A 19,073-nucleotide genomic window follows, 5' to 3' on the forward strand; every position below is an offset into this window, starting at 1 on the left:
TGATATGTTAGTCACTAGGCACACACGGTTACTGAACATTTGAAATATGGCTACTATAAATTGAGACGTGCTCTAAGGATACATTATACACTATATTTCTAAGATGTTATGAAAACATAATAGTACAAGCTTCAACAAGTTGCTGTTACTGGTGAAGCTGAGATGCTGTTTAGGATATATTGAGTTACTCTGGTTAAAATGACTTTCAGTGCTCCTTTTCACTTTTTAAATGAAAGTAGCTACTACAGAATTTTAAATGAGAGAGACCTATGGCTGGTGTTTGTGGGTCATTTCTATTTCAACTAAGCAATTCAGTATTTCCACTTGTGTCTTTCACATCTATTTCAAACTCAGTGTGTCTGTATGGACTAAAGTTTTTACTTCACAGACCTGCTCCTCCCTGGGTGTTTAGGACCCCGTTAAGGAAAATGCTGGTCTTAACCAAACACACATGTTATCTTCAGTTGCCTTTTTATTTATTTTGTCCCCTCAATTGACTACCAGCTTCCTTCCCTCCCTCCTCCATCTCTCTCTCCCCACTCATTCTTTCCTACTTCTTCATTATTTCTTTTTTCCTTTAAAAATTTTTTTTTTCATTTTACATATTAACCACAATTTCCTCTCTCTCCCCTCCTCCTACCCCTCTTCCACTTTCCCCCTACCCCACCCCTATCCACACCTCCAAAAGGGTAAGGCCTCCCATGGGGAGTCAACAAAGCCTGGCACATTCTGTTGATTCAGGACCAAACCCCTCCCAGCTGCATTGAGGCTGAGAAAGGTATCCCTCCATAGGGAAGAGGCCCCAAAAAGCCAGTTCACACACTAGAGATAAATCCTGGTCCCACTGCCAGGGGCCGCATAAATACCCAAGCCACAAAACTGTCACTCACATTCAGAGGGCCTAGTTCTATCCTATGCAGGTTCCCTAGCTTTCAGTCCAGAGTTCATGAGCTCCCACCAGCTCAGTTCAGCTGTCTCTGTAGGTTTCCCCATCATGATCCTGACCCCCTTGCTCATGTAATCCCTCCTCCCTCTCTTTATCTGGACTTCAGGAGCTGGGCCCAGTGCTTGGCTGTGGATCTCTGCATCTGCTTCCATCAGTTAAGGGATGAAGGCTCTATGATGATGGCTAGGCTATTCATCCATCTGATTATAGGGGAAGGCCAGTTCATGTACCCTCTCCAGTATTGCTAGACTTGGCTGGGATCATCCTTGTGGATTCCTGGGAGTTTCCCTAGCACCAGGTTTCTCTCTAACCTCATAATGGCCCCCTCTATCAGGATATCTCTTTCCTTGTTCTCCCTCTCTGTCCCTCCCCCAGCTCAACCATCCTGTTCCCTCATGTTCTCATCCCCCCACCTGTCCCCATGCTCCCAGTTTACTCATACAATGAGGAGACACATGTCGTTCTACCTTATCCTCCTTCTATAAAAAAATTTAAGTAAGCACACAACATAATGGTGTATTATAATATTTCCATATATGTGTCTACTTACATTTTGCTTTTATTCATTGCCCCCTGCCCACCCTCAAGCCTGACATCAGTCTGTCCTGGTGCTGGTCCCCTTCTTCACTTCAAATAGCCACCCTGACTCAGTTAGCTTTCTGTTGCTGTGATTAGACACTGTGAGCAAGGCAACTTGAAGAGAGTATTTATTTGTAACACAGGGTTAACAACATCTGTGACCAATATGGTAGGTAGCGTGGCAGCAGGCAGGCAGGCATGGCACCAATAAGTACTAAGAGTTTACAACTTGATCCATAAGCATGAGACAGAGACATCTAGCCAGTAAGGCCTGGGCTTTTGAAACTGCAAAATGACACACCTCCTCCAGCAAGGCCACACCTCCCAGTCCTTGCCAAACTCTTCCACCAATTGAGGACCAAGCATTAAAATACATGCTCCTATGGGGACCATTATCATTCAAACAACCATCCAACCCTTTGGTTTTCATGTTGTAAGTGTTTCATTAGCTTCTTTTTTCCTCTCATCCCCCTGTTATGATTTTTATCTTTGATTTCATGGTTCCCTTTGTAGTTTCAAAAAAGACACACACACACACACACACACACACACACACACACACACCATGCACATGGACACACAGGTTTAGATTTAGATGTAGATTCTGCATGTGTGATGAATCCTGTAGGGTTTGTCCTAAGTCAGTCTTACTTCATTTAACATAATAATCCTTAATTCCATGCATTTTCCTGAGACTATCATGATTTCATTTTTCCTCACTGCTGAATAAAATTCCATTGTATGTATTACTTTTTATTTACTCATTCATCTTTAGATAGGCATCTAGGTTGATTTAGTTTCTTAGCTAATGTGACCCCTATATTCATAAGCATGGATGTGCAAATGTCTCTGCAATGATGACTTATAATCCTTTAGGTCTATACCCAGGAGTGGTATAGGTAGATAGATCATATGGTAGTTATAGTTTTGTTTTGGTGAGGAACCTCCACAGTGACTTTCATCGTGGCCATACCAATTTAACGTTCCCACTGGCAGTGAAGGCAGGTCTTTCTTCACTAATCACCTGCACTTGTTCCTGGTTGTTATCTTGATGACAGTCATTCTGATTACTTCTGATTACTGTAAGATGAAATCTCAAAGTGGTTTTAATTTTAGGTATTAGCCTAGGGATTGAGGATGTTGAAGACATTTTCATTGTTTTATTGGCCATTTGTATTTTTTTCAGAGAACTGTCATTTTAGTTAGTTGTTCCAATTATTTATTAAATGATTTATTTTCATTTCTCTTTATAGCATTTTAACAAAATTCTTTGCATATTCTAGATATTGATGCCTTGCCTGAACCATAGTTGGCAAGTTCCCCCACCCCCAAATAAAGGCTATATCATTACTCTGGTGATTTTCCTTTCCTTTTTCTCTTTCTTTCTTCTTTCCTTTCTTTTTTTTGTGCAAAAGATTTTAAAGTTTATGTAATGTATTTTGAATTGTTTTTTGCTTGGTGTGAGTGTGTGTGCATGTGTGTGTATGTGTATGTGTGTGTGCGCATGTGTATGTGTGTATCTAGTTTCATTTTCCTACATTTGAATAACCAGGTCGAGTAGAACTATTTTTTGAAGACATAAGAACAGAAATCACATGATCATCGCAATCCATGTAGAAAAAAACCTGTGATAGAGTTCACTACCTCTTCATGATAAAAATCTTTGAAAAATTTAGAAGTAGAAGGAGCATATTTCAATGTAATACACTTGCCAGACTTGTATTCAACATTATAGTAAATGGTAAAAATGCTAAAAAACATTTTTTCTGAAATTAGAAATGGGGTAATGTATTTTTTTCAAAATAGTGGTGAAAATCTTAGCTAGAAAAATTGGGTAAGAGAAAGAATAAGAGTTATACAAACAGGAATAAACTACCCTGGAAGTATTTTTGCCTGCAAATGGCATGAGCCTCTAATTAAAGGTCCCTGTAGACTCTGGCAGAAAACTCAACAGGCCTGATAAAATCTCTCAGTACTGGATATAAGATAATAAACTTTGTAAGGAAGAAAAGAAGAAAGCAAATCCCATTCACAATAGCTATAACAATGCCCAGCAATATATCTAGCCAGGAAAGTGAAAGACCTCTACAGTGAAAACTTTAAGATACTTAAAAAAGGCAACCAAGAAGACTTCAGAAGAGGAAAATATCTCCCATACCTATGTATTAGCAGAGTTAGTATTGTAAAAGTGATTAAATTTCCAAAAGTGATCTACTGATTCAATATAATCCCCATTTACATTTCAAAGATATTCTTAAAGAACTAGAAAAAGATTGTAAAATTCATGTAGGAACACACACACACACTACACACACACACACACACACACACACACACACACACACACACAGCCAAAGCAATCCTAAGCAGAGTGAGGAAAAATGGAGCAATCAATACATGACCTCAAACTATGCTAGTAACACAAACTACATTGTATTAGCACAAACACATGTAGAATAATGGAATAGAAGAAAGTACCCAGAAGTAATCCCACAGTTACAAACACTTAATTTTCAAAACATATATTGATATAAACATTGCTTTATCCCTTCCCCTCCCCTTTCTTCCCCTCTCCTCCCCTCTTACCTCTGCTACTTCTCTCTCCTCCTCTCCCTTCCTCTCTCTTCTCCTCTTTTTACTTTATTCTACCCACCTTCTTTCCTGTCCCCTTCCCATTTTTTTTCATGTTGAATCTCATTCTTTAGCCTCCTCTGGCCTGAAACTCACTATGTAGCCCAGGTTGGCCTCAAAGTCTCAGCAATCCCCCTGCTTTCTGTATAGTGGGATTTCAAGTCTGACCTGCTTGCACAGGTTAGTTTCTAGGAGCGGTCCATGTTGAGTCATTTCCCTTGGCTAATGCCCCCTTCTAGGCCAGCTTTAGTTATCTTTTACCTGTGTGCTCACAGGCACTTCTTAGCTTGCCACTTGATGATGCCCCAACCTGCTTAGACCTGGTCTTGCCCTTCTTTCCCTGGCTGAAAATGTGCTTCCACATGCTTCCTGAGGCAAAACCTCTCCAGCCCTTTATATCTGCTACCTGCAGAAGGCCTTGGCATCATCCTATGTTCCCAGCTCTCTATCCCATATTTACCTTGTTGCCTGTTTCTGTTCATAAGGTTCAGCTTCCATGAGCTCAGCATGGAGGTGATTTTCTCTGATGAGTTTTCCTGAGCATCTTGAGCACTCTGTTATCCCTGCTGTGTGCTCGCTCTTTAGACTTCCTCTGATCAATACTCATAACTCCTGCACAGTTTTATAAGTTGCCTTCTTTTGCAGATGTTAAGGAAGGGATCTGGGTAGTTTTGTTTGTTGTGCATCTTATGGCCCTAGTACAACATTGAGCACACATTGACTTAAATTACCTTTATATAAATTAAAAAAAATTGTCACCTCTAAATGTTTTTCTCATGCTACTATTTCCCATATTTTATGCCCATATTTATGAGGTCTCTATTATATTTACTTTTTCTCCAGAATATTCAGGTCTTAAAATGTTATCTTTAGTCCTTATTTCCAAAATTTTTAAAATCATATAACACTTAATGCCCTTTCACAGTGTCTTAAAGTGTTCTGCTATCCTGGGGCTATCAGTTAATTAGAGTATATATTTTAACATCTAATTCTTTTCTTCATTGCACCCCGCCCCCCACCACCCAATCTGTTGCCAACATTTGCAAATGCTTTCTTTCTCTGGTGATATAGAGACTTTATTGTGATGGGGAGAATGTGATGAGGGAGGAAAAGAATTTAACCCTCATGATTATCAACTGGGAAACACATTTGTTTTTTGTTGTTGGTCTCAAGTCACTTACAGTCTTTTCAACTGTTTTTGACTTGTTAAATGTTAACAAATCAGACAGTGATTTTATTTTGCTTTCTAATTAGTGAATGGGTGGGGGTGAGGTAAGAGCTTGAAAAATGTAGGCTGGCCAACCAAACTGCCTGAGTTTTATAGATGGCACATAAAGTATGGTGAGGATGCCTGAATTCCACATTAGGCTTCAGACACTGGAGGATGCAGGAAGCAGTTGGGAATCGCTTCTCAGCTTTCCTGGGTGTGTTCCTTTCAACAAGTCACTTTACCTTGTCTCACTTCATTTCTCACATCAGTAAAATGAACGTAATGGTATTTATTTCACAGGGTCATTGCCAGACATACAACAAGTGCTCAATAAGCCCCACCTTAAAAAGTCTATGTTGTGTCTGTTATTTAGAAAACAACACATAGGCATTCTATCATGGAATAGTGTGCTATAGGTTTATATATTTATGGGAAAATATGCCTGGCAAAACAATCAGCTGTGCTCAAAAGTAACAATATAATTCCTGAAGAAAGGGGAATGATTTTCAATAATGACATATTATGCTAATCTGGTAAAAATTCCCTGGAGGGTACAGAGTCTGAGTGATTCATAACCCAGTCTTTGATTCGCTGTGTCCTTTGATTCTCCCTTTCTCCTTCCGGGAAAGGAAAGGTTAATGTTCTTGTTGATCACCTTGATTCTTAGCTCTTGCTTAATACCCTCTCCTGTCGTGCTTGCGTTCAGTTTTTACCTATGCAACTGCTCTTAATGTGTTAGTGTGCAAAGTATGAGGCACCCCCTGCCTCTGTGAATGCAAAAGTAAAGAAGAGTTCAAATGGAAATTTTGGCCTAGCTTTTCCTCTAATAATCACCTAACTCTCCTTCCTAGGGATAAATAGGCATAGCATCACTAATGGTATCATTCGGTCCTTTAACAAAACACCCTGTGAGACAGGATGATTTTAAGATGTATTATCCTCTCTTGGCAGTAGAGGTTACAGAAGTAGAACAGGACATCATTTAAAAATCACGATGAACCCCAAACTGAGGAACACCAATAACAATACTATATGATCATTGAGTTTAATGAGTAATAAAAGGGTACGTTGGCATATCAGTGAATGTTTATCAACTAACATTCTAGAATACAAAGCCTTGATTTGTGGCATTTGCATAATTATAAGATGAACAGAATTTCATTTGGTTTTTTTGAAGCTACAAGAAGATGCCGAACTTGGAGTTAGGAAAGCGGCTCTTATGAGCTGCTGTCTGTCAGTGAACTGTGTCCAGTACCAGGTGTGTAGACATAAGAGAGAAGACAGATCTTAGCCTATCTTCCTATTCAACACAGGCACAATTATTTTTCAATAACCTTGCTAAGTAGTTGCCTACTTCCTAGTTGCATGATTCTAAAGATGCATTCTTTCTGAGAAGGCTTTCTAGCTAAAGTCCATAAGGCATGGAGAAGAGATAACATGGTGGATAAAGTCTCACTCAAGTATCATGGTAGGTGAAGGCATATCATTCTTTACAAATTAAAACAGAATAAGCGAGAAGTAGCATCTTAACATGATAAGAGTTGAATCTATCACAAAGCAGTAGATAATACCTCTGAGGAACTAAGAAGCTGTTACTCAGGTTCCTCTACAGTAAGTTTTTACTTTGACCAAGTCCACACAAAGACAGAAACAGGTATCTGAAAAGTCACAGAGGACAGTTAGTGGGCTGTACTCTTCAGAAACACAAGGCTGATTATAAGAAATGTTTTGCTCTCCACAACCATGTAAAATGACAATGTAAGAATTGTTGAAAGTTTGTGGAAGACTGAATGTTGTACTCCTCCCTTTCTTTAGGTTTATCATCCCCTTTCTCAGAAGGCAGAATACTGAAATGTTTTTGAGGCACTTTCTTGTTCTCTGTCTGTCTGTCTGTCTGTCTCTCTCTCTCTCTCTCTGTCTCGTCTCTCTCACACACACATACACACACTGGAAAAATGGAAAAATAATTAACCGCATAAAATGTCAGTGTATCGTGGATGGTGACATGTCAGAAGATAATCTGATGAAGGGGAGTGAGTTCAGGACAGTTTTGAAGGATGCTCATGCAAAGGCGTGCCACCAAGGTTTGTTGGTGCTCCTCAAAATTTTGATTCTGTCCTGTTTTGTGCAATAAAAAATGTGCATGCAATAGGATGTGTAAATATCCAGGAGTTGCTTGGAGCAACATTTGTGGCCGACTATTATATATCTGGCTTAGGAAATATATAATTATAGAGGTTTTATTTCTGAGTTGTTCATACTTGATAATATTTAGAGTTTAATACAGTGTTTTTGTTAATATGTAGAGATATGGACCTTTAGAAAATGCAACCTAATGGTGAACACAACCGAGGGAATTAGTGCTTGTTCCCACTGGTATTTTTTGACGGCCTAACAAATCCTTTGTGGGCACTCTACATCCCACAGTTCTGTGCAGTATATGGCCACTGAATCCCATTACTCTTAAGCAACTAGGATGATAAATTGTTCTGCTTGTTTGGAAGTTTTATCAATAAATACATTAGTATTCTAATGAATCATATCACTTAATTAAAAAGAATCATTCCTGGGGCTAGAGAGATGTCTCAGTGATTAAGGGCACTGGCTGTTCTTCCAGAGGACCTGGATTCAGTCCTCAGCATACATATGGCAGTTCACAATTATGTTACTCTAATTCCAAGGATCCAATGCCTTCTTCTTGCCTGCAAGGCCAGGACACTGATGTTGTACATATACATATGTGCAGGGAAATATCTATACGCATAAAATAAATAGTAAAAAAATATTTTAAGAGAAGTGTTATTTTTGGAGGATGTAGCTCCTGATAGAATTTTCATGCTGTAGTGGATGGTTCTACAACTATGCATATATGGGCACAAATAACTGAATTCAGGGAGTCAGTAACCACATCAAAAAGAAAAATAAACGTAGTTGAAGGGGAAATGTTGAGGGGAGATATGGGGGAAACTGGATGGGAAATGGGGATAGATATGACCATATTTCCTTGCATATCATTCAGTCCTTTAACAAAGCACCCTATGAAACAGTATGATTTCATAATGAAAGAAAATACAGCATGTGAGGCTCAGAGTCCTTTTGCATTTCTGATGGTGTACAGGAACTGTTGCCTATGGGAATGTAAGGGTTAACATTTAAAATTGACTGGTTGCCTCCTGATTTCTTGCACATAAAGCCATACGAAGTTCAGGGAGAGACTTCTTCCCCTAGTAATGAAGCTCTCTGCTGCTAATGGCCCATGCAGACTCCCTTGGCTCCTCCAAATTAGAAATACTTTTGTGCTCCTTTGCTTCATTAACAGTAAAGAGAGGGAGATTGGTGGCTATTTAGGGCACAGGGAAATTGGTGGCTATTTAGGGCAAGCAAAGATTGTAGTAATTATGGTTGGTAAATTCTCTTCATGGTGTTCTTTGACTCTCGATGTTCTCTTGGTGCCTTTCAGAGGAGCCCACCACTGTCAATGCTGGCATTTGGCCTAGAAGGATAGGACTAAGTTTTGGCCCCTGGCAATGGTCAATCTTACCTGCTAGAATATGAGCCTTTTACATTTTGATTTGCTCTTTAGAATGTGCAATATGACTCTGCCACCAGCTGTGATGAAGACATGCTTGGTATCTACTTCTTTATTTACACTACAGAAAGTTGGCTTGCTCATGGCTGCCTAGGAAACTGCATCCTGAATGGTTGAGATGGATGAGAGAGGCTTGATAGGCTCAGGGCTCTAAGCTGTCTTGGCGTAAAGAGGTAAGAAAAAAGTTGGTTTAGAATCACAGTGTGTCATGGCGGGTCTCTGATTGACCTAGTGGCCACTATCACATTATTGTGTGCTGATGGAAGAGAAGAATACTCATTGGATGGCACAAAGGACCACAAGATAAGTAGAACTTCACTAATAGTATCAGAGTTTTGATAACATTTAAAGAGGGGAAATGTTTATAAAAGCCTTTAGAAACTGGGGAAATGTCCTCATTTTTTTTTCAAGAAACTGAAATTAGGGCTGGAGAGGTAGCTCAGTGTTTAAGAACACTGTCTGCTCTTCCAGGTTCAATTTCCAGCACCTACATGGCAACTCATAACTGCCTGTAACTCCAGTTTCAGGGGCTCTGACACCTTCACACAGACATACATGCAGGCAAAACATGAATGCATATGAAATAAAAATAAATAAATTACTTTAAAAAATAAAAAAGAAACTGAAATTATAACCTCTATGAATTGAATCTGGAAATTAACATTCTAATTGATTAATAAAAAAGATAATGATAGAAATTTGACAACTAGCTCTAGTCAAAATGGTTAGGGGGTTCTTGAGACACATGTCTGTTCCTAAGAATTAAGAATAATTTCTCAGAAATCTATCCAATTGATTATATTGAGATGTATTAAGATTTAAATAGCTATTAAAATGGTATAAATAATAACTAGGAAAAGAACAAGAAATGTAGGCCATGAATGTTAAAGGTATTTGAACATTTTTTTTTCATTTAGTGTATTATTTAAACTAATTTTGGTGGCCCAACCTTAAGTTGTAGTTTTCTGACCATTATCCCTGGACAACATGAGCTCCATGGAATGTTACACCTTCCTCTCCATCAGTTGTTACTTTTGGTCGCCCAACCTGAGTCTGGTTGGCCAACAATGTGATCTGTGTAGATAAAGGATCTGTGGGTCTCAGATTACCAGATGTCCATGCTCTCCATTATATTGGCTCTTAGGGTAGCTGGTGCTCTGGGCACCTGGTTGTGGTAACACTGGGGGATTAGGTGGAGATGAGTGTCCTCTAGAGTCTGGAAACCATGAAAAACTTAATGAGCATCTGGCCTCCTCCAGGAAACTAGAGACTCATAATTGAAGATGGAAGAACAAAATTTGGGAATGCATGGAGCAAAGGGAGCTTCAGGTCAGAGTAAGGGTGTTACACTCAAGACTACCAAAGAGCAGATCTTTGTAAATCCCATGGGTAATGCCAGTAGCTTTCTGGAGATCAAATCGTATTGTTCCTGGAGATTTTAGAGTCAGGTATGAGACGGGTTGGTCATATGCTATCGTAGTTTTGAATAGGGATTGCTTCTCCTAGGGCATCAAAAAGTATTTGAACACTTGGTCCCCTGTGGATGGTGTTCTTTGGGAGAGGTGTAGGTAGTGTAGCCTTGCTGGAATAAATACATCCATGGGGGCTGAATTTGAATATTTAAAGTCTCAAACACTTCCTCCTCTCTCTCTGTTTTATGCTTGTATTGAAGAAGTGGGCATTTAGCTTCCTGTTCATTCCACCCTGCCTGACACTTGCTGCCATTCCTTCCTACCATGATGGATTCTCATCACTCTAGAGTCCTAAGCCAAAATAATTTCCTTCTCCTCCTTATGTAAGTTGCCTTTGTCATGGTATTTTATCACAGTAAGAGAAAAGTAACTGTAGCAGGAATCTTAAAAGTTCTTATTAATAAAATCAAACCTGAGGCCAGTTATTGGGGTCCATGCTGGTAGATCAGAGAGACAGAACAAGCCACAGCTATCTCACCTCGCCGGATCCTCAGCTGGTCCTGTCTCCTCAGACTGGAGGCCTCTGAGTCCTCATCCGAAATGGGTCTCAGCTGAATTACTGCTCAAAAGCCTGAATGCTTAACCAGCCAAAATCTTCTAGTTTCTGGTCCTCACGCCTTATATATCTTTTTGCTTTCTACCACCACTCCCTGGGATTAAAGGCTGGCTTTCTGGGATTAAAGGCGTGTGTCACCATGCTTGGCTATTTCCAATGTGGCCTTGAACTCACAGAGATCCAGAGGGATTTCTATCTCTGAAATGCTAGGATTAAAGGTGTGAGTGCCACCATTTTCTAGCCTTTGTATCTAGTGGCTGTCTGTTCTCTGACCCCAGATAAATTTATTAGAGTACACAATATTTTGGGGAACACAATACCACCACAAGTAACTAGTGTATGTTCTGATCTTTGGAGAGGAGCTATTGGCTCTGCAAGGTCATTGATGATGCTAGTATCACTAGGCTGCAATAGTGATGGAAATTGAAGCTTTCAAGGAGAGGTTGCTGTTTATAAAGAAGAGCCATGAGGAAGAATTTAAAGGCTTATGATACAAGACTGCCAAGCTTGGATGACTATGGAATTAGATGTCCCTAAACATCAGTAACTCAGCAAAATCATGGTGGACCTTTGGGTCAATATGATGAATGCTCAGGAATGGGAGATAGAAAAGTACTTGTCCCAGCATATTGAGGAGAGCATGATGGTGGTTACTTTATACTCCCCAGAGATTGTAGCTGCTTCCATGACTAAGGATCTTAGATAATGCCTATGGAGCCAAGAGGCAGAGCCTAGTGCTTGGAGATTAATTTTACTTCAGTGAGATTTTAAAACACAGCTTGGTATGTGGAGGCCTTACATATGGAGCTATTCAACAAATTTTGCTACAGATTGGTGGAACTCACAAAAACCTAGGCAAGCAGTCATGTGAAACACAGAAATACAAGGCCCCATGGAACATCACAGGCTAACTGAGTGCCAAATACCACTACTACCGACTTATGGAAGATGAGAAAGTCTTAAATACCCACAATGACCTAGACAGTAGCAACATTATGTAAATCTCATGAAAGATCACCACCGTCTGTAGGATCTAGTCATCATGGTGTCTGTAACAAATACCTCCAAAGTTCCTAAGTGCCAGGGTAGCAGAAGTAGGAAACTCAGGAGCAAAGACCAGTAAAAGTTCAGAGGTCATTGGACATTAGAAAAAATAAAAATAAGCTATTTTCCAAAGTGGTTCAATTGGCAAAAACATGGGTAGAATATAAGAGATGTGAGTTCATATAGGACCCTCAGCATCTTTAAAAATCATAGTCTACTTCAAAACATATTGTTCATGCCACAAAGATGGTTTCCAACCATAACTTTTAAATGTCTGAGTTGTTTTGGTAAATAGTATATAGCTTAGAGTTGACTTAACAAATTCTGATGACTTGTAATCAACTGCTAATCTTTGATTAATAAATTTAGGATTCCCCTGAAACTTGTATGATTTTCTGTATAGACACCTTCATTGGGGAGAAATGTCAGAAAGTAGAGTAAGTAGCCAGTCAGCATATATAGACACAGTTATCATTCATTCATTCAACAAATTTATTCACTCAGCCTGTCTTTCAAACTGTTATTGAATGAAAGACAATTTCATTTAATATAGCAAATCACTGATTAGAAATTCTGACATTTCATTTATTCTCCTCTGCATTAGGTCTTGCAGTTCATTATTCACAATCTTTGTGTCCCTGTAGAAGCTGAGACTCACTGTAGAAGATGAATTATATAGAACTGTTCTCTGGACTGTGGAGAATCCCATTCCAAATTGGACCATGGTGCTCACTGGAGCCAACACATCTATCTCCTTGATGTTTCTTGCTTCACACTTATCTCTTCTCCTATCACTTTTATTTTACATTTGTTTCTTAGATGTCTATGTTTATTTCTCAATGTATTAGTTGTGTAAATTATGCTGTACACTCCTAGGACTCATAGCTCCAACCAGTAAGTATGTAGCTAGGATGATACACAACAAATACCTAAAGAAAAATGTTTACTATTCTAAAGGTTTTTCTAAACATTACAGTTTTATCTGGGTGTGGTGACACGTATCTGCAGTTCTAAGTGTAAGGGAGTCTGAAATGGAGCATTCAAAACTGGCCTGAACAGTGAGTATGAGATCAGTCTTGACTATATGATGAGACCCTGTATCAAACAATAATAATATTAAAAAATGTACCTATAAAATTTGTAAGTAGACCCCAAATATATCATGAACTGAAAACAGGGGCAGGATAAAATGTAATGAGAGAAACTAGGCATTGGATTGACATTGGAGCAAACCTCCTTCATATCCATTATGGTTCTAAGAATTTAAGTTAAGACCTGTCTAGTAGTTCCAATACAAATCCTAGTAGAAATGCGTGAGGTAAATCCTGCGTATCTAAAACCTAAAGATGGAAAATTGCTTCTTTTAAGTTTATGGCAATTCCAATAACACTGCATAGGCTTATCATGGGACAGAATAGTTCTTTTATTCCAAATGCATCATTTTTTGATCATTCTTATTTCATTAATAGTGGAAAAAGCTGTTTAATCTCACAAAAAATACCTGGGTCAGTGATCTGTAACATGAAAGCCTATAGTTATGTGTTAAAAGGGCAAAACATCACAAATAACCATCCAAGACATGCCAAACCATTGACCCATAGCCACAAGTATACCATAGTCATTCGGTGCACAACATCAGAAAATCCCAAACTTATGGAAATGGGAAATTTCCTTGTTATTTTATTTTGTACCTTAATAGTGTAGTCCCCAATATGTACTCTGTTGATAACAATACTGCTTCAATGTCAAAAGGCAAGTTTGTTATCATGTTATTCATGTGACAGTTTAGGCATCCAAATAAATGGTAAGGAATGAAGAATACATTGTCTCCATGCTGGAAGAAAGGAAGCCACAAATTAAAGGGTTAGTAAGTTCCCGAGTTCGCACATACTGATGTATATCATTCACCTTTGTATTTTACGTCTATTTTTTTTCATTTTTATTCTAACTTGGAAAAGCATTTTTTATTTCCTTTTGCTTCTTAGTTTGCTTCTGATTGTTCTGCTAGAACAGCATGATCAAAAACAACTTAGGGAGTGAAGGTTTCTTTGGCTTATGTGTCCCTCCCACAGTCTGTCATGAAGGGAATCAGGGCAGGAACTTGGAAGCAGGAACTCAAGCAGAAGCCATGGAGGAGTACTGCTTACTGGCTTGTTCTCATGGTTGGCTCACTTTTGCTTTCTTAAACACCTCATGACCACTTGCCCAGGGGAGACATCACCCAAGGTGGGCTGTGCCCTCCACATCAGTAATTAATCAAGAAAATGCCCCATGGACTGGTCTACCAACCAATCGTATGGGGGCATTTTCACAGCTCCAGTTCTGTCTTCCCAGATGACCCTAGCTCGTGTCAAGGTCATCAACTAACCAGCAGCACAGTTAGAGTCTCTCTCTGTGGCCCAGGGAGACCTGCAACTTGAGATCCTTTATCCCTGTCTCATGTTCACCCAGCTATTTATCATTCCTGTTTTCATTTACGCACAGTGGCACATCCCTATAATTTCAAGTACTTGCGAGGCAAAGGCAGGGATTGATTTGAACACAGGAGACCTTGACAAGTTTGGTGATGTTGCAGGAACTGTTTCTCTCACACGAGTGTTTCCTTTTCATGATATACCGTTGGGTTATAAACTGGGTTTTGATACACTCAGGTTCCATCTCACTGTGAGAAGTCTTTACCTTCTCTCTCTCCTTTCCTTTTCCTTTCAGAGCTCAATTATCTGCTTTGTGGCTAAATGCCATGGTGAAAGTTCTCATGAAATCTAAACAAAAGGAGAAAAACAGATATATGCTTATTGAACTTAAAAAAGATCTTTTCCTGATGTTTTTATTTTCATTTTGGCTTAGAGTTTTAGCTTTAGACTAAATACATTTATTTTCTAACAAAGTCTCAAAAACCACTTTCTGGGATGGGCTACAGAGAAACAATCAGGGGATCTAGGTACTGCCACAATCTGCCTTAGTTTTCTAATTTGGTAAAATAAGCACTGTATACAACCCTTTGTAAAAGTTAGCAAGATGGTACAGGCTGCTTTTGGAAGACCTTATCTAACTAGTCTCCATTTTATAACAAGCATGGTGAGCACCAACGTGTGTAGACCCCTGTGCTGAGACAGAGGTCACCAAGGAGAAGAAGGATGTGTGTCTGACTCCAGGTTTGTACACTCTGTAGTTTGCAAAAAGCAAAGCCAGGAACACCAAAGGGAAGCGGTGGCAGTATGTTCTGTGCAGTAGGCCAGACTCTGGGCGAGACACCAGGACCTTCATTCTAGGGACTACTAAAGCCGTTTCTCCCAGGCAGTTGTAGAAGGGCACTGAATAGTTAGGCTCATCAGGTTCTGGGCTCATGAAGGCTCCTCTAGGAATATCAAGTTACTCAAAATAATGTGTTTCCCGCTGTTAACAAGCTTGCTACATGGCAAAACTCTTACTATAGGCGTTTGTTAAATTAATTGTATTTTATTCCAGCCTATGTGGACTCATTAAGGTGACATTTATTAGTGATTTCAGATACTAATGTTACTTACCCATTTCTACCACAGTAGTGTAAGGTATGTAAGGCTTCTGGTGGCCGTCTCCTAGTGGGCTGTTTTGACTAACATAGATTGTGACCACTATAGACACATAGGTGGAAGCCCCATGACATCACCAACGGGGAAGAATACAGATGATGTAAGAGGAAGATTTAGAGTGGGGAAATTACCATGGAATTAAAATTTTTTAGAGTGTATTTATTCATTTATTTTAGGTATATGTGTGCTTCACCTTCCTGTATGTCTGTGCACAATTTATGTCAAGTGTCCATGGACTCCAGAAGAGGGAGTCGTGTCCCCCTGGAACTGGAGTTACATAGAGTTGTTAGCAGCCCCATGGATCCTGAGATTCAAACCCAGGTCCTACGGAATAGCAGCAAGTACTCTTAGCTGCTGATCTATCTCCAAGACCCTACCTTGGAACTCTTATTTACTATTTTTTTTCTTTTTAATTCACTATAGAGAGAAGGCCCTTGGTGTTCCTAAGAATTTAATTATAACTGACAGCAGAAACAAGACGATCACTGTCAATTATGTGGGTGATACATTGTCTAACTATTATGGCTGGATGGCTCTACTCTTGGATCAAGAGACCTACTCGCTGCAGTTCCAGAGCCCTTGGATGGACAGGTCTTTGCAGGTAAACCTGTCTACTGGCATTGCTTCCCACACTAAGTGGTTCCTAGCTGCACTTCTGTGAAGGCATGGGCTGTAACTATTATCTGATGCTCACAAAGGAAACTGCAGCAGCAGTTTGCTAGATGGTTTGTTTGTTAACTTGAACCCTTTAGTGTTTAAATCCCATCTTGAATGTGAAACTAGTTCTGCTAGAAATTTAGTAATTCGGTCAAAAGTAGCCTTTAATCGTTTCCTATAATTTATTTTCTTTCCTCCCTCCCTCCCTCCTTCCCTCCCTCCCTTCCTCCCTCCCTCCTTTCTTTCATTCTTTCTTTCTTTCATTCTTTCCTTTCTTCCTACCATTCTCTCTCTCTCTCTCTCTCTCTCTCTCTCTCTCTCTCTCTCTCTCTCTCTCTCTCTCTCTCTCTCTCTCTCTCTCTCACTCTCTCTCACTCTCTCTCTCTCACTCTCTCTCTCTCTCACTCTCAATATAAGCTACAACCTAACTTACCCCTGTTAGAATGGTTAGAAGCCAGAGAAAATTTCTTTACTGGTCAATCACATGTTTCGTACTGCCACCTTGTGGCTCAAGGTGAATTTACAAAGAAATCTGTCTTCATGCTCCTCCAGGTAGGCCTCAGTGGAAAGAATCAAATTGTTAGGGGTAATGGCTAGATAGAAAGCGAGCACATTTTTCAAGATGATAACAACAACAACAACAACAACAATAATAAGACGTAAAATAATTTAAAATGGAAATGGTAATTCAACGTGTTTCTTCAAGCTCATTCCCCTTTCACATTCCTCTTTCTGTGTCACACACAACAAGGTCTATGTAGTTGTGGAAGTGTGTTTTAGGGATACAGGAGGCACTTATCTCAGCTGAGCTTCTCACCGTGGCCCTCAGAAAGGATACTGTCCCCTCCACCTCTCTTTGCTGTCCATTGGGTTTACCATAAGAACACTCCAAGGAATTTCCCCCAAAGCTAAGGATAAGGATGTGGCCTGGTAAGGTTTGTGTACCGGCTCAGCACTGTCCTGCCTCGTGATCCGAGCAATTGGTTGCTGCATGCTCGAGAATGGTACGGTGAGATGAACAGTCGCTGGGCTCTCAGGGGTTGACTGGTCACCAGGTGCCCCAGCGGCGTCAGGCCATCCCTGTTACTCATGCACAGATCCTGACCACTGCTTGCCTCCTCATGTCCTGAGGAAAGCTGGCAAGGAACTGTATGTAGACCTGGCCCCTTCTTACAGCTGTTTGACCACGAGAAGTCAATTCATGGACATGGTTTCCTCCTCTCTTCACTGTGGTTATAAACAAGAAGAACCCCATCGTTTTATTTTCAGTCTTCACATTTGATGATGTTGTAGTCTGACTGCGAACTTCTATGAAATAGGTTCAAGTAGGCCCATTTCCCACACAGGAAGTGCGGCTTGCGTTCACCTGTTCTGCGGCTAAACGACTCCTTTTGAGGAAAGGGGTCTCCTTGCTCATCAATGTGTTTTTCCCTTCTCACTTCAGTACTCGGCAACCTTTGACAGCTTTGCCCCCCAAAATCATCTCCTGCTGCAGCACGGGGACCTACCGCCTTACCCGGACATCATCATCAGATGTGGGAATCTCCTGGGTCAGTCGCTTTCATCTCCTCCTTTGCCCAGTCATGACAGAGGCTGTGATTGGTTCTTCAACAGCCAGTTAAGGCAGCTCACCTATCTGGGTAAGGATCCACCCACGGAAGTAGTTTTTGAGGGCATATAGTCAGAAAGCTTTCTTTATTCCTGAACTTCAGCTTTTGGGCTGTGAAATCAATGAGGAATAATGGGGCTGTGCTGTATGTTGTAATTAAATGGGTGAACTCTGAAATCAGATCATATGGGTTTAAATCTCAATCCAAGGACTCAGTAGGAAGTGGGTGGTAGATAAATAGGTACTCTACATCTTAGTCCCTTTATTTGTAAAATAATAATAGGATCTACATCAAACATGCAGTCAAATAAAGGGTGGCATGTAAAATTCTTTATCAAAGTTCTTAATCTATATTAAGTGTTTGTGATATTAATATTTTAATTGATTTTAAGGTAGTGTTCTATTTGTAGTAAAATAATTGCAAATTAAAACTGCCCTGAGATGGGGCTGGAGGGGTGGCTCCATGGTTAAAAGTGCTTGATGCTCCTACAAAGGACCTGAGTTTGCTTCCCAGGACAACTGCCAGTAACTCCAGCTCCAAGAGATCCAGGGGGATCTAGTGTTTGCAGGCATGAGACACGTGTTCACAAACTCATACTCAGATACACATGCATATACATAATTTTAAAAGGCTGTTCGGAGAGTCCATTTCACTCTAGTCAGAATAGCTATCATCAAGACAACAACAACAAATGCTGACAAGAATGTATAGAAAGAAGAACTCTTTTTTGTTTGTTTGTTTTTTGAGACAGAGTTTCTCTGTGTAGCTTTTGGAGCCTGTCCTGAAACTCACTTTGTAGACCAGTCTGGCCTTGAACTCACAGAGTTCACCTGCCGCTGCATGCACCACCACTGCCTTGTGGGAAGAGGAACTTTTATTCACCTCTACCAAGAATGTAAAGTGGTAAAGGCAATATGGAAATCAGTATGAAGGTGTCTCTAAAAACTAAAGACAGAATTAATACATGACCAAGGTATACACATGGAAGATTCTCGATCAGCATATCAAAGACTCCTGCTCACCGATGTTTATTGATGCACCATTCACAATAGCTAGGAAATGGAGTCGGCCTTCCTTTCCATCAACAGAGGAGTGTAAGAAGAAAATTAATACCTATACACCATGCATTTTTTATCTGAGAAGAATTCAGATATGACATTCAGAGGAAGATGTATAGGAACTAGATCATGCTAGAACCAATTAGCCA

General features: G+C 39.9%; 1 protein-coding gene across 4 annotated transcripts in view; it reads left to right on the forward strand.

The window, feature by feature from the left end:
* The window catches only part of Pkhd1 (PKHD1 ciliary IPT domain containing fibrocystin/polyductin), a 466,475-nt gene that overhangs the window by 245,442 nt on the left and 201,960 nt on the right, over positions 1-19,073 (forward strand). For all 4 annotated transcript variants that reach the window (XM_028868108.2, XM_037199703.1, XM_037199704.1 and 1 more), the window contains 2 exons: positions 16,023-16,200; positions 17,701-17,896. In XM_028868108.2, the coding sequence (XP_028723941.2) occupies positions 16,023-16,200; positions 17,701-17,896 (374 nt within the window). The remainder of the gene's footprint in view (positions 1-16,022; positions 16,201-17,700; positions 17,897-19,073) is intronic.

The sequence above is a fragment of the Peromyscus leucopus genome, chromosome 16_21 (assembly GCF_004664715.2).
Source record: "Peromyscus leucopus breed LL Stock chromosome 16_21, UCI_PerLeu_2.1, whole genome shotgun sequence".
In the NCBI taxonomy this organism is placed as follows: domain Eukaryota; kingdom Metazoa; phylum Chordata; class Mammalia; order Rodentia; family Cricetidae; genus Peromyscus; species Peromyscus leucopus.